We start from the raw sequence: 16,550 nt of genomic DNA on the forward strand, positions 1-16,550 counted from the left end.
ACGGAGCGAAGGGAGAGCATATGATGGAGCAAAGGGACACCTCTCTTATCCTGGATGCCTCTCTCGTCTCCTCCACCTCCTAGCTTCTTTTTTTCTTTCCGCTTGCTGGGAAGGGAGCGAAGGGAGAGCAAATGATGGAGCAAAGGGATTGTTGGGGAGATGAACTTCCTTTTTTTTTTTACTGCCCAAGGGCAAATTTGATATCTTAACCCTTGAAAAAATGGTTATTAGTAGTTCCTGATCAACACCTAAGGCACTTGAGTCGATTAGTGGGAATCATCTTGTCGCATCATGAAAATAGTATCGAAAGTCAAAAAAATTGGTGGAAGACATAAAAAATTACTACAGGTCTTGAAATAGTATCAAAAATCATAAAATGGTGTCAGAAGTCATAAAAAATTACAAGAAGTCATAAAATAAATCTGGAAGTCATAAAAAAGTGTAGGATATAATGAGACATTTTTGGGAAACATGAATTAAGGCCAAAAGTCAAAAAAAATATTATCGAAAATCATGAAAATGTGTCAGAAGTCATAAAAAATTGATAGAAGTCATAAAAACAGCATCGAAAGTCATAAAACAACACTGAAAGTTAGTGGTACCAGAAATTATGAAATAGTGCAGGATATCATAAAAAAATACTCAAATTCATGAAATAATGCCGAAATTCATATAACAGTGCACAATGTCATAAAATATTGCCAAAAGTCATAAACAATGTCGGAAGGCATAATTTATATAAAAAGTCATAAAACAGTGCAGAAAGTCATCAAACAGTGACGGAAGTCATCAAACAGCGACGAAAATCATAAAATACTGGCAGAAGTCAAAAAATAGTACCGAAAGTCATAAAATAGCGCAGGATGCCATGAAATATTTTTAGAAGATATGAAACAACGACAAAAATCATAAAATATTATTGGAAGTCATGAAATAGTGAAGGAGATATAAAACAGAACAGAAAGTCATGAAACAATACCGAAAGTCATAAAATAATGCAGATATCTGGATGTCGTAGAATGTCCTGAAGCAATACTGAAGGTTATAAAACAGTGCCAGAAATCATAAAATAGTACAAAAAGTCATAAAACAGTATCAGAAGTCATACAACAGTACACGATGACATAACACATTGGAGGAAGTTATAAAACAGTGTCAAAAGCCATGAAACAGTATAGGAAGTCAAAAAATAATAAATGAAGTCATTAAAACAATGCCGGATGTCATGAAACAGTAGAAATAGTAAAGAAAGTTATAAAATAATCCAAAATATCATAAAACAGTCCAGGATATCGTGAAACAATAGATGAAATTATAAAATAGTATAGTCATAAAACAGCGAAGAAAGTTATAAAATAGTGTAGGATATCCTGAAATATTACTGGAAGTCACAAAATAGTGTAGGATATCATAAAACAGTTCAAAAAGTTATAAAAAAAATACATGGAGTCATAAAATAATGTCGAAAGTTATAAAACAGTGCAGGAAGTCATGAAACAGTGTCGGAAGTCATCAAACAGTGCTGGACGTCATGAAATATTGATGAAAGTCATAAAATATTATCGGATGTCAAAAAATAGTGGAGAAAGTCATAAAATACTGTAGAAAGATATCAAACATTGCTAAAAGTCATAAAACAATGCAAAAAGTCATAAAATAGTACAGAAAGTGATAAAACAATGTAAAAAATCTTAAATAATAAAAGAAGTCATAAAACAGTGCACGATGTAGAAAAATTGATAAAGTAGTGGCGGAAGTCATAAAATAGTGCAGGGAGTCATGAAACAATGTCGGATGTCATGAAATAATGAAAAAAGTTATAAAACAAAATAGAAAGTCTTGAAACAATGTTGGATGTCATGAAACAGTAAAAGAAGTCATAAAACAAAATAAAAAGTTATGAAACAATATCAGAAGTGATAAAACAATGTAGAGAATCATGAAACAGTGCTGGATGTTATAAAACAGAATAGAAAGTGATGAAACAGAGCAAAAAATCATGAAATAATGTAGAAAGTCATAAAATAGTACAAGATGTCATGAAATATTGATGGAATTCATTAAACAATGTCAGGAGTCATGAAACAGTGCAAGAAGACATGAAATAATATCAAAAATCATGAAACAGTATCGAAAATCATGAAATATTGATGGAACTCCTACGACTATAATAAGTCATAATTCACACCCAGGATGTCATGAAGTGGGTGATGTCGTTCTCTTACCAAAAAAAGTACCGTCGATTGTTATGTATGAGCCCATAGGAAGTTATAAATAAGGCCGTAGATGTAATAAATCAACAAAAAAAAGGCACCATCGAAAATTATTTCGATACTAGAAAGTTGTGATCGGATATTGGACGTGAAATCTAGCCAAAGCATTAACTCATCTAATTATCCACAGAGATGTGATAAATAAACTACTTGAAAAAAAAAAAAAAAAGACCACGGGGTTTTTACTTTCTGACTGGCCCGACATGCTGCTGTCAATTTAAAGAAAAAAAATACTGTCCAAAACCTTCTAAGACATAAAACAGTCAGAGCAGGATCGATCTGGAATGCCCTAGAGCTCAAAGAGGAAGGAGAGCATCGGAGAGGGTGGAGAGAGAGAGGAGCGTTTGAAATGGCAAAGCAAGAGAGCATGATAAGCCAAAAAAATCCTCTCATGGAGAGAAAGGGCATTTTCATCCGTAAAAATTTAAAAAAAAATCCCGTCTCATTTTCCACATAGATGCCACACAGCCCAATCGCAGCATATGGTGTGCTCTATGTCAGATTTATTACACCGCCCCTGGTGTACAAAGAATTACTCTTTGAACCCGGCCAAAAAAAAAGGACCCCTATTTATTTCAGCTAAGAACTCAACCCAAATCTGGATATATCTGGCTTTCTTAATTTAAAACCGACTCAAAGGGCTCAAGTCCAATTACAAGCCAGATTTTTCTCAGGCCAAGTAATCAGGCCATTCAAACCAACCCAGCCCACCAACAGCCCTATATTTTTCTTTTTTTTTTTTTAAAGGTGTGAAAGCAAGCTACACCCATAATGTTATTCATGGAGCCAGATCATATAAGTAGAAGTTAGACGACCAAAGACATATCGGTATCAAAAAAAGAGCAAAGGAAAAACTACATACAAAATAAACCTATCGAGCAAAGACAAAGCTGTTATTAGTACGGAACGAGTAGCAAATCCACCCAGAAAGAGCGAAGAGCATTCTATAACCAGAGACATGAAAAGGCAAATCCATAAATACCAGACAACCCACATAAGTGTTAGATCAATATAATATGAGTTCAAGATAGCAAACCCTGATGATGTTGGGGGTGGGCAAATAATAGGTTAAATAAAACTCCCAAAGAACCAGTAAACCCATCCTAGGATGCCACCATCATCGATAAGTCCAACTATATAGACAGCAAAAGTTATGATGTTTGCCGCTGGTGGACCAGCTGTATTATAGAAATGTATATTTAGTCTCGTATAATTTGTAAGTCAAGAGAGAATATGGCTTATATGAAAGGAGATCTTTTTCCCCTCATGAGGCATCTTTTAAAGAACAAAACCATAAGACTCAAAATGGTCAAAGTCCATTGAAGTTCAAAAATGACTAGAGCCGAAGCAGACAATATTTCATACATACGAGAGTGGAGATCGATCCAAAGATGCACTAATGGCTACCTTCAACTTGGCAACAGTCACAACATGTGCAATCTTGTGAATGTTAGGGAACCCAGTCATAGCAGTCAAAGATTGAATTTTGTCCATAAATAAGGTCTGATGGTCATCCACCTAGGCCATGACTGGCTTTAACCTCCTGACCATAGCCATAGGGAACCCAGTCGTAGTAGTCAGAGATTGAATTTTGTCCGTAAATAGGGTCTGATGGCCGTCCACCTAGCCCATGACCGGCTTTAACCTCCTGACCAAGAAACCATTGCAGGACTGAAGTCAATGGCCATGTCAATAGAAAGCCGTTGGTTGTTGCTCCCCCCGCTACCTATTAGATCTCCGTTGATCAATGATGGACAATTGAACAAAACTACATAATGCAATTTATTTAGGAAATCACAGTTCCACCGTATCATTTAGTCATACAAACAGACAATTGTGGGTGAATAATCATACTTTCCACTTCTAGTTGTTATACAAACTAGAGGGGATCTAAACCCTTACAACCCTCCACCCCACTCCAAGAAAAAAGAAAAAAGAAAAAGAAAAGAAGAGAACCACGTCACAATCAGGATTATCATAGGATATAAATTTTGGAACAAAAATTTTTTTCATCATCAATGAGATGAAACCAGAAGAGCAAAGTCAGCAAAAATCATCATCAAAACAACACAACAAAATAGCAAAGCCTCGAAAATTCTGAGACAGATATTATCTTTGATCCAAGTAAATTTCCACAAAATTTTGGTGTCTAGCATCCCTCTCTTAAAAGCTTGATCAAGTGGGAGGCCTAGAGCAGCTCATGGAGAGTAAACCAAATTACATTCCCGGCCTTGGCTACTTCCAAATGCTTTTAACTCGCAGTCCCTACGTTCCTATAATGCGATCCAAATCCCTCTCTTTGGATGGTTTTAACTATCAAGAGGCTCTTTTTGGAACAGATCCTTGGTTTTTAGCACTCATCTTATCCCTTCAACTTGTCTAAAAAAATATGTACATATTTTCCACCAAACCAAAGTTCTAACAACAGCATAATATTAATTGTGAATTATTTCATTGCTGCACTACAACAACCATGGTGATGCCGTGGCACGTTTCATAACAAAGCATGCCTGCATCATAAATATTTTATAATTAAATAATAATTGAATAACAAACATTAATATAAAAATAATGTCAAATACCACAGACAGTGATAGTGCTGAAAAACGCCTGTTATGACCATCATGTAACATCACTATAATTATAATAACATGTTTGCAAGGCAAGTATTAGTATCGTAATCTTGTTGTTGTTAAAACAACGCTTACAAGGATCGTTCTAGTGGGATTCGTGCGGACCACAAACATCTCATTTTACCAAGGTTTAATCATGCTGTACCAATCATGCCACGTAATCGTAAAGGACCGAGACAAAGATCAAGACAAGAAACTTGCATAAAATTATATGAGCTGTGGTGGGTATCTTCAACTCGATCAAGTTAAAAATACATCACAAATTGTAAAAAATAACAAAATGGCTGACGCTGTATACAAGTGAATCTCAACACGCAAGACAAATGTCAGCACAACTTTCTGTTCTTTAATCGATGGATTGACGCGCTTTAATCCTCTGCTATTTGTCAAAAGACTATTCCATTGAAATCAAAAATATGATCCATTTAAGCATACTTGATTAATTCTAACTCTGTTTGGGTGTGGCTGCAGGTTAGATATCAACTAAAAAAAGGCCAACTGTCGCTTTTGACCATATTTTTGCACCTGGCTAATAAAAAAGCACCTCTTAATTGGAGGCTCATTGCTTTCGCCTTTTTGATCTTCTACATAAAAACCCCAAGGAAAGAGGGAAGATTGGAAATGGGTTCTTGGGTTCTGCCATGCTGTGAATCAAAAGGAAAATAGTATCATATCAGTATAATTAAGATTTGAAGAATTAGACAATGAAGATTAAGGGTGAAATAGGAGTGTCATAGATAAGTTCCAAGGACTCACCATATCCTTGTAATTTCAACTTGAGAGAATTCCGCATTCACAACACCTTCACGAGTTTTTGTGTGCTCTTTAATAGCAAGAATGCGACAATTGAAGTTTCTTGCACCAAGATTTGGAATGGGGGGGCTGAAAATTAGAACAAAATTTATACCAATATTGTCGGTTTAAGAGGATCGGCTGTGCCTTGAGTTTTACTTAACTTGCTTGATTCTTAAAGTAGTGTTTCAACAAAGTTAATTGAAAGATATGTTTTAAAAACTTTTGCTGGTTGAAAAAGAATGGCTCCTATATTAACTGCATATGCCTTCACCCTTGTTCGGCTAACAAAATCTTATACTTGAATTGATCTTGTCCAGGAGTGGGATGTACCTAAACAACTTTTTGCAAGATGTCAAAGAACAGCTTAAGTTTTGTATCTTGACAAAAAATTTTGATATGGCGTGGTTAACCCAATCTAATGACGGAGTTTATTACTAAAATCTGCTCTAAATTTAGATGTAGAAAATACAAAAGCTGGGCCAAAGAAAGATAAGAAAAATGATTTTGATGAAGATTATTGAAGATATGAAAGAAAATTACTTGTAAAGGAAGCTCTGCTCATGAAGCCCAACTACAAGGGTAGAGGCTCCAAGCTTGTTCACCGTAGAAACAACCGACGCCCCTTGATCACCTTCAGTCACTATGATCTCCACCTTTGCCTGCAATCAAATATTATCATCCCTTAGATCACCGAATTTTAGTAACCAAATCTCCAACTACAACAAAGCCAAACCCCTCCTGCTCATCACCCTCTTTGTTAGGTGTTGATTAGAATACTAGGTGCTGATTAAAACAAGATTAGTATCATAAGCTCTGCAAAGACCACTACAAGCAGCAGGTGGCTCAAAGAGGAACTTGCACAAAAGAAAACTAAAAACACATGGTGCCTTATCAAATCACACTCAAAATTGGTAGCTTATCATTATTTGTATCATGAAACATGCCATCCATCAAAAAAACTAGTGATTAAAGCTTTTGAAAGAGCTGAAACTTATGATTGAGCTTCTTCAACTCACATGGTTCACAGTGTTGATGATGATTACACCTATGCCTAAAGTTATATCTTCTGACAATAAAAATCCACATAGAGAAACGCACCTCGGCGATGCCGTTGCAGAGATCCTTGAAAGAGAGGGCCAGTTGGAAGCCCTTGAGCCTTAGCTTTCTCTGCTTCTTCTTGGATCGTGTCAAGGGGCAGACGTAGAGGAGAGTGACGGAGTCGGTGCTGCGAAGGAAGTTGCGGACCGCCCACTGGAGGGCAGCTCGGGCGGCGTTGGCCTCCTCCACCACCACAACCACCTTTTGGCTCTCCATCTCTATGACTTGCTTCTCTCTCCTGCTCCAAACCAAATATTATTCCAAAATCTACTCATATTCTTTCTATTTCTTTCTCCAGACTTGGCATGGCTCTCCGTTTTTTTTTTTTTTCTTTTCAATGCTAAGCTTGAGGGGCAGATGACCTGGTGGGAGAACTGCAGTGGGTGACGGGCCAAAAAAAAAGCACCAATAAAGGAAGAAATAACCTTATGGATGGGAGAGAATTTGTGGACCTTGTCTATGTTTGTCTATGTCAAAGAGACCAAGGTGTCAAAGACCAGCATTGTACCGCACCACCTATGCGTGTAATGTTTTATTAGGCCTGGGAGTCCCATAAAGGTAATACAGTCATCCGATAAATGAGGAGGACAATTATTTGATGACATTGTCGTTCCTATGAATAGGGTAATTTAATCGATATGTTTTTATAGCTCTATTTATCTTGACAAGTAACAATCTAAGTCATGATCTTAGAGCTTACTAGATTTCAATTTATCTTGAACACAAGATCTAGAATAATGTCTAGAGCTAATTGCCTGGCACAGATCTTACTACTCAACCACGCTAGGCCCAGATCAAGTAATTATTAGACCGTTATTACATGATGTATTCATTTAACATCCTAGTCTCCTTATCAATAATAACTGAAAAGACCATATATTTGTAGGAGCCAAGTGTAGCACAAATAACAGAATACGTGATGGATTATTTTCCTTGATAAAACATAATTTATTTTTTTTTATCTCCATTGAGATGATAGATTCTTTCATTCAATTCCATCATTTTGATCACATAAACAAATCCATCAAACACTTTTCAATGAAGAAAAGCCAAGTGCAGATCATAAAATTCAGAACTAGTGGAAACAATACCAGATCAAACTTCAGGCCCACATCCTAGAAGAAGAACAAATTCTGCCCTCAACTTAATTAGAGACTCATCACCATCACTAATCCATGTGGGTCTCATGCTTACTGGTAGTGTAACAATATTCTGGTCTGAGTTTGGGTCACTTTTTGCGTCCCATTAATTCTCCACTCATATGCGCGATGGCGCATTTAACTTCTCACTTGCCGGTGGCAGCTGTTGAGGCTTTATGTTCCCGGTACGCGTTGGGCCAACTATAGGGACACAGTTACCTAAATGCCCAACCTCTTTTAGTTATTGACCAACGTATTCTCTCCACCGTCATGATCATCTCCCTTCAGTATAACTGAATCAGAACCGTTGGATCGGTTCAGGGTGGCCGGAGCACATGAAGCACTCCGTGTATCGGGTTGCATAAATCAAGTAAAAGGAGCGCGATGACACCTTGGGGGTGAATGGCACCAAATGAGTCGGACAGCAGAAACGACGTCATCCACCGTCTGATGTGGGTCCCACTCACCCACGATGGGCACGATTGTCGAAGCTGATCCGATCACCACCATTAATGTGGCAGTGAGCTGCGCCGTATGATCTATCGAGAGGAGCTGTACTTCAATTATAACCGTCCGATGACAGGCTGCAGAAGCTTCGAGGATCGACGTACATCTGATGGTCCCCTTTAATGGGTTCTGGGTCCGAGACCGGGAGGGTCGATCTAAGGTGGTCCAAGTACACCTTATGATAGCTGTACCGATGTTTCCAGCGTTTCTTGGTCTTGCTATGGACTCATGGGTGTGGTACCTGAAACTGGGTAGAGCAGTTTGAGAAGTAAAAGCCTTTTTTTGAAGGGAAAGTGACGCAGCACCTAATCACTACATTAAAAGGAAAACTAAGTACAACTTGCAACCAAAGAAGGTGATCAAAAAGGAAAAAACGTGAAGGATTGATAGTGATGGTAGTGAAGAGAATAGAAGGTAAAAGACAACATTAAGTCTCAAATTAAGATACAACATCTTGGTACTGGATTTCGTATCAGTGCCATCTTATTTTTATATTATATGTCTGGTACCAAAGCCAATTCAGCCTATTGGGCATTGGTACATCCTCCCATAGCGTGTATCATTTTACAGTACGGTGCATCTTGCCCCAAACAAGCAAACGAGGAAAGGCTAGCGGAAGATGTTGGCGATCCAAATTTTGTCCAATTTGTAACAAGAACGAGATTTCCTTCAATAATTTAGGCACAGATTTCACTTCACCGTTCAAGAGTCTTCCGTCCTTTGGAGTCCAAATAGTTCAGTAAACTACTGCTGCCAATGTAAACCAGGCAATTCTGAAGTCTTGCTGGACACAAAACTAGGCCTCTTCAAACCAGAGAGAATAATTACTTGATGGCCATAATGCGATTCCTAGCTCTGCAAGAAAGAACTCCCAGGTAGGTTGACAAAAAGACAGTTGATGTTCTCCTCGGCAGATTGACAAAACACACATGCACTTGGTTCCAGACAATTATGTTTCCCATGCTTTTCCCCAGTTAAAAATTTTTTTCCTTTATTTAAAAGTGCTCAAAAAACTTTAATGTTGATAAGTAGTGGGCATTTCCAAATTAGTTTTGGTGTTGGTGCAGTGACCCAGCTATCAATAATCATACTGTAGTAGCTCTCTGTTGAGGGATACCGACCGATCCCACTCACAACGGCTTATGATCGGACATATCCGACCGACCGACCGACCGACCGATCGACTAACGGACCGATCGACCGACCGGTCGACCAACGGACCGACCGACCGAACGCCATCACCGATCGATTAACGGCCCTTTACCGACTGAGGATATGTCGGTCGGGCAGACCTTTTCCACTCTCCCGACTGACCGAACTAGGAAGTCTGATGGCCGACTCTAGCAACATGCCCGACTGACCGTCGGAGGGGCCCGAATCTCCACCCGACGCCACACAGCTGGCCACCGATCTAGGGTCGGTCGATTCCTCCGATCGCCGTACAGCGGCCAGAGACTGTCAGCCCTGACAGCAGCATGCGGCACTGCCACCTAAGGGCGTTATCCCACCTAGGGCATTGTCAACCCTAGTGATTTGACAGCCCTCCGGCGATGTGACACTTTCACGGTGACTCTGACAGTCTACAGTGAGTTGACAATTCCTCAATTGTCCGCGCCATTAATGACGGCGCCGTACCACGCTCCACTATATATATCGGGGAAGGCAACAGTGCAAGGGGCCCTTCGAAACAACAGGCTTGCACTCTCTCTCTCTCTCTCGATTGAGCTCTTTGTCTTCATTTCACTGTTGTCCAGTCACCTCTCTGACTTGACCGTCGGAGGGTCCTCGCCGGAGCCGCCTTCGGTCAGTGTGGACTTCCCTTTTTGCAGGCGCTCGTTCCCGGCGACCAGGAGATGAGGGGATTGGCCGCAACAGATTGGCGCGCCAGGTAGGGGGGAGAGGCGGCACCAAGCCTTCTCAAGCAGAAGATACTAATGACAAAGACAAGAGCCCAACGATCGAGGGTCACAGGGTCGGCGAGGCGCTCTCCCCGTCGGGAAGAGGCCTCTCCACCACCCTCCGCGGCGGAACCCAGCTCTCCGCACCCCGCGGTGACCACGGAGGCGCAGATCGCGGCAATCATACGGCAGATGACCGTGCTGACGGATGCGGTCAAGAGTCTCCAGCAACAACCGGCGGCACGTCCGATGCCCTCCAGGAGCAGCCGCCGACGCCCGCGTCGATCTCCGTCGTCTCCGCGCGAGCGCCTGCCACAGCGCTCCCACGGAGAGGAGGAGGGGCGGCCACGGCGCGATGCCCGTCAGTCCCAGCAGCTCTCTCCTTCCCTATTGGAACGGGCGAGGAAGGAGAAGCGACCGCGAACGCCGTCCGCCTCCCTCTCGGAATCTTCTGAAGACTCCACTCCTGGGGTCTCCCAGCACCGACGGACGGACGACTACGAGCGCAGGTTCGAGAAAATCGACCGTCGGCTTGCGCAGTTGCAGGTGGACGGACGGAAGTCTTCGAACGACGTCGACTTCCAGACTGCCCAACCTCTCTCCCGACTCATTCTCGACGAACCGATCCCCAGTCGGTTCAAGATGCCGCACGTGGAGCCCTACGACGGCTCCACCGACCCAATCGACCATCTGGAGAGCTATAAAGCTCTCATGACGATTCAGAGGGCAACCGACGCTCTCTTTTGCATCGGCTTCCTTGCCACACTCCGCAAGGCTGCCAGGGCCTGGTACTCCGATCTTCGATCGGAAAGTATCTACTCCTTCGGGCAGCTCGAGCACTCTTTCGTGGCTCACTTCAGCACCAGCTGGAAGCCGCCGCGAACGTCGGACAGCCTTTTCTCCCTCAAACAGGGAGAAAATGAGACGCTCCGACACTTCGTGGCGCGGTTCAATACGGCCACGCTTGAGGTCCGAGACCTCAACGAAGACATGGCTATCTCAGCCATGAAACGGGGGCTGAGGGCGTCCCGATTCACCTACTCCCTGGACAAAACCCTCCCCCGTACATATGCCGAATTGCTGGAGCGCGCGTACAAGTATATGCGCGCGGACTAAGGAGCCTCCGACCGGCGCTCAACCGAGTTCAAGGGTCCGAAGGAAAAATGAAGGAAGGGTCGGGACCCAGCCGAACCTAGCAGGCCCCCGACTGATGGTCGGGTCTCGCCCCCGCGACGAAACCAAAAGTCGCCCCGACGGCGGACTCCAAGGCCGATGCACCCCAGGTATGACTCTTACACTCCTCTCTCCGCTCCTCGTGCGCAGATTTTAATGGAGATCGAGGGGGAAGAATACCTGCGACGGTCTCCGCCTCTGAAGGCAAAAGGCCTCGACCGACGGAAGTACTGCCGATTCCACCGGGGCCACGACCACAATACCGAGCAATGCATCCAGCTTAAGGATGAGATCGAAGCTCTCATCCACCGAGGGTATCTCGATAAATTTCAGAGGAACCCGCCGACTCGACCTGTGGCCGACCGACGACCCCCGCCGACTGAGGAAGCGACCACCAATCAGCCGACGGTCGGGGTCATCAATATGATTTCCAAACGACTTGGCCCGGGGACGTCTACTGAAGGGGAGCCCATGAAGAAGTTGCACCCGGACGACGTGATTACTTTTACAGAGGAGGACGTTCGGGGCATCCAAACTCCCCACGACGATGCTGTTGTTGTTTCGGCAACAATAGCAAACTATGATGTAAAAAAATTTTTTGTAGATAATGGAAGTTCGACAAATGTTTTGTTTTACTCGACCTTCTCCCGGATGCGACTATCTACCGACCGACTCAAGGGGATCTCTACGCCCTTGATAGGCTTTGCCGGGGACGCCGTCTCAACGGAAGGTGAAGTTACCCTGCCCGTGACGGTCAGCACCGAACCACGATAAAGCACGATTCATTTGACTTTTGCGGTCGTCCAAGTGCCTTCGGCCTACAACGCATACTCGAAAGACCCGGACTTAACGCCCTCAAGGCGATTGTCTCGACGTACCATCTCCTCGTTCGATTTTCGACAAGGAACGGGGTCGGAGAGATGCACGGGGACCAACAGCTCGCTCGTCGATGCTTCCAGATCTCTGCTCAGAACGACGAGTTGAGGGGTTCCCTGACGATCGACAAACTAGACCAACGGGAGGAGGAAGAACGGGGCTCGCCGGCCGAACACTCGTGTCAATCCCGATTGCAGGAGACCCCGACCGGAAGGTATGGGTCGGGTCTCAACTGCCAGAACCCGAACGGCGACGGTTGACGGAGCTGCTAACGGCCAATGCCGACGTATTTGCTTGGTCGGCAGCAGATATGTCGGGCATCCCCCCAGAGACAATAACCCACCGAATCAACATCGACCCGACGATGAGGCCGGTGAGGCAGAAGAAAAGGTCCTTTGCTCCCGAAAGACAGAGGGCCATCGACGAAGAAGTGGACAAGCTGCTCGAGGCGGGCTTCATCAGAGAAGCCACGTATCCCGATTGGCTCGCCAATGTTGTCATGGTCAAGAAAGCCAACGGGAAGTGGAAAATTTGCATCGACTATACCGACCTGAATCGGACATGTCCAAAAGATAGCTTTCCACTTCCAAAGATCGACCAGCTGGTGGATGCGACGTCCGGATTTCGACTGCTCAGCTTCATGGACGCCTTTATCGGGTACAATCAGATCCGGATGGCGCCTGAAGACGAGGAACACACTGCCTTCGTGACCCCCAAGGGCCTCTACTGTTATCGAGTGATGCCCTTCGGGCTGAAGAACGCCGGCGCCACCTACCAACGACTTGTCAATAAGGTCTTTAAAGATCAGATCGGGCGCAACATGGAGGTATACGTAGACGACATGCTGGTAAAAAGTGCGCGGATTCCGGATCACGTTCAGGACCTCGAAGAGACCTTCCGCACTCTACGACAACATCGAATGAAGCTGAATCCGACTAAGTGTGCTTTTGGGGTAACCTCGGGGAAGTTCCTCGGATTCCTCGTTTCTCAGAGAGGGATCGAGGCTAACCCTGAGAAAATAAAGGCGATCATCGACATGCGTCATCCGAACACCAAGAAGGAGGTCCAGCAGCTGAATGGAAAAATCGTCGCTCTCAGCCGGTTCATTTCTCGATCAGCTGAGAGGTGCCTTCCGTTTTTCAAAACTTTGTGACAGGCGAAGGGTTTTTCTTGGTCGGATGAGTGCCAACGGGCCTTCAAAGATCTGAAGAAGTACTTGGCTTCCCCGCCGCTGCTCGTGAAGCCGCAGGTCGGGGAGACCTTGTATCTCTATTTGGCCACCTCCTCTGAGGCGGTCAGTTCGGTGCTCGTCCGAGAAAACGAGAGCCGAACCCATCAGCCTATCTACTATACCAGCAAAGTGCTCCGCGGCACTGAAGCCCAAAATTTGGAGACGGAAAAGATGATTTTCGCCTTGACCGTCTCCACACAGCGACTCCGCCCATACTTCCAGGCTCATGCCATAGTGGTTCTCACCAACCAGCCCCTGAGGGCGATATTGCGCCGACCGGACACATCGGAATGACTGACGAAGTGGGCGATGAAGCTCAGCGAGTTCGACATACAGTACCGACCGCGGCCTGCCTTAAAGGCTCAGGTCCTGGCCGACTTCATCGTCGAATGCCCGACCACCGACCAATGGTCAAGAGCTGCGGACCCGGGACGAGACGCGGTCTCCGAGCCAGACCCGATCTCCACCTGGGTACTGCACATCGACGGAGCTTCAAACGCTCAGGGGAGCGGGGCTGGGTTCCTGCTCACCAATTCGAATAGGGTAGTCACCGAATACGCCCTCCGATTCGACTTCAAAGCCTCCAATAACCAAGCCGAGTATGAAACGCTCCTCGCCGGCTTGAGGATGGCGAGGGAACTGGGCATCGACAGCCTCCAGGCATTCTCCGATTCTCAGCTGATCGTGGGGCAAGTCAAAGGTGAATTCGAGGCACGAGATCCGGCCATGGCCAAATATCTCCAGAAAGTGAAGGACCTCATAGCGCACCTCAGGTATTTTGAAATTTCCCACATCCCTAGGTCGGAGAACGCCCGTGCCGACGCACTCTCCAGACTGGCGACTTCGGCTTTCGACTCTTTGGGTCGGACGTTCGTGGAGAACCTCGAGCAGCCGAGCATCGATCGGGTCGAAGAAGTACTACAACTAACAGCCGAACCAAGCTGGATGGATCCGATTGTCCGATTCCTGACTGACGGGACCGGCCCTGAAGACCCCAAGGAGGCCAGGCGGCTCTGATGGTAGGCCTCCCAATATGTGATCATGGATGGCCGACTCTACAAAAGGTCATTCTCCCTTCCCTTGCTTAAGTGCTTGGGACCGACCGACGCAGACTATGCTCTCCGAGAAGTACACGAAGGGATCTGCGGGAATCACTTGGGGGGCAAGTCTCTAGCCTACAAAGTCCTGCGACAGGGTTACTACTGGCCCACCATGAGGAAGGACGCGGCTGAGTTGATCCGGAGGTGCGAACCTTGTCATAAGTATGCTAACGTGCAGCACCGACCGGCCAGCCAAATCGCTCCTATTGTCGCTCCGTGGCCCTTCGCCCAGTGGGGGGTCGACATTCTCAGTCTTTTCCCTCCAGTATCGGGTCAAAGAAAGTTCATAGTTGTCGCCATCGGCTACTTCACCAAGTGGGTGGAGGTCGAACCTCTGGCGCAGATTATCGAACGAAAGATGGAGGATTTTGTCCAAAAATCCATCATCTTCAGGTTCGGGTTGCCGCATACCATTATCACCGACAATGGGCGGCAATTCGACAACCAGGACTTCAGAGATTTCTGCGCAAGGTTTCACATCACGCACCGACTGACTTCAGTCGGGCACCCACAGTCCAACGGTGAAGTCGAGGTGACCAATCGGACCATACTACACGGGCTCAAAACCCGATTAAATGAAGCCAAAGGCCTCTGGGTCGACGAGCTAGGCTCCATTCTGTGGGCTTACCGAACAAACCCCCGCGTACCGACAGGGGAGTCGCCTTTCGGTTTGGCCTATGGGACGGAGGCGATGATCCCACTTGAGATTGGACTGCCGTCTATAAGGGTCGAGCGGTATCAAGAGCCGGACAACTCTGATTGTCGGAGGGCCGACCTAGACCTCCTCCCCGAACTGCGAAACGAGGCTCAACTTCGCATGGCTTCATACCGACAGAAGGTGGCCCGGTTTTACAACGCCAAAGTCAGACCGAAGCTTTTCAGACCTGGTGACTTAGTCCTGAGAAAGGCGGAGGTCTCGAAGCCCCTGGACCAAGGAAAACTGGCTCCGAACTGGGAAGGGCCCTACACGGTAGCAGACACCTATGGTCCGAGAGCCTACCGACTGGAGACTCTGGAAGGGAAACCCATTCCCCGAATATGGAACGTCGATAACCTGAAGTTGTATCATCAATGAACTTTGTACTTGTTCATTCGGAATACGAATCCAGTTTGAAATCTCGGAGTTTTAACTCTTCGACTGACGATCGGCGCTCACCAAGGTTGAGCCCTGACGTGCCGACTCGGACTTGGTATCCGCCTGAGACCGACGGCACCATCGTCGATGATACATCGGACTCTTACAAAGACCGATATATCTACATGGACGGGAGTCACACTCCTTCGACGGTCAACGAAACATCGGACTCTTACAAAGACCGATATATCTACATGGACGGGAGTCACACTCCTTCAACGATCGACGAAACATCGGACCCTTACAAGGACCGATATATCTATATTAACGGGAGTTGACACTCCTTCTACGGTCGTGCTTTCGGGCCAGACAATCGGCTAACCTACCGACTGAGCCCCGACCAAAGAAAGGCGGAATGCCTACGCGACCGCCCTCGCGACTTACCGACCTAGCTACGGCCGGTCGAAGGATATTCGGCTTGCCACCGTCTATCGTACGATGCGACTTCAGTCGCATCCATGACTCACCGACCGAGCTACGGTCGGTCGGGAGATATTCGGTTTACCACCGTATATCATGAGGTGCAGTATAGATACCCGACACAAGGGTATCGGGATCCGACTTATCGGCGCTCCCCCGACTAAATGCACCGGACGATATTCGGCTGAACGCGTCGGAAGAGACCCGACTACCGAACCTTTATCCGGCGATCGGTCGACTTCCGACTCAACGAATGCGCCCGACTCACGGCC

General features: G+C 45.6%; 1 protein-coding gene across 1 annotated transcript; it reads right to left on the reverse strand.

The window, feature by feature from the left end:
- Nucleotides 1–5,089: 5,089 nt before the first annotated feature.
- Nucleotides 5,090–7,194, reverse strand: LOC105056335 (uncharacterized). The gene is made up of 4 exons (XM_010938497.4): nt 6,800–7,194; nt 6,242–6,360; nt 5,663–5,788; nt 5,090–5,550 (listed from the first exon to the last, which is right to left on the reverse strand). The coding sequence occupies exons 1-4, from the start codon at nt 7,013–7,015 to the stop codon at nt 5,466–5,468; spliced, it is 546 nt and encodes a 181-aa protein (XP_010936799.1). The 5' UTR covers nt 7,016–7,194; the 3' UTR covers nt 5,090–5,465.
- Nucleotides 7,195–16,550: the final 9,356 nt, after the last annotated feature.

Source organism: Elaeis guineensis, chromosome 13 (assembly GCF_000442705.2).
Source record: "Elaeis guineensis isolate ETL-2024a chromosome 13, EG11, whole genome shotgun sequence".
NCBI lineage: Eukaryota > Viridiplantae > Streptophyta > Magnoliopsida > Arecales > Arecaceae > Elaeis > Elaeis guineensis.

Bases quoted from the DNA above. Each gene is read 5' to 3' on its own strand.
- LOC105056335 (XM_010938497.4), bottom strand. From the start codon at position 7,015: ATGGAGAGCCAAAAGGTGGTTGTGGTGGTGGAGGAGGCCAACGCCGCC. The intron at 5,789-6,241 runs GTAATTTTCTTT...TCTAATTTTCAG, and splicing joins GAGCAGAGCTTCCTTTACAA to CCCCCCCATTCCAAATCTTG. The intron at 5,551-5,662 runs GTGAGTCCTTGG...TTTGATTCACAG, and splicing joins GTTGAAATTACAAGGATATG to CATGGCAGAACCCAAGAACC.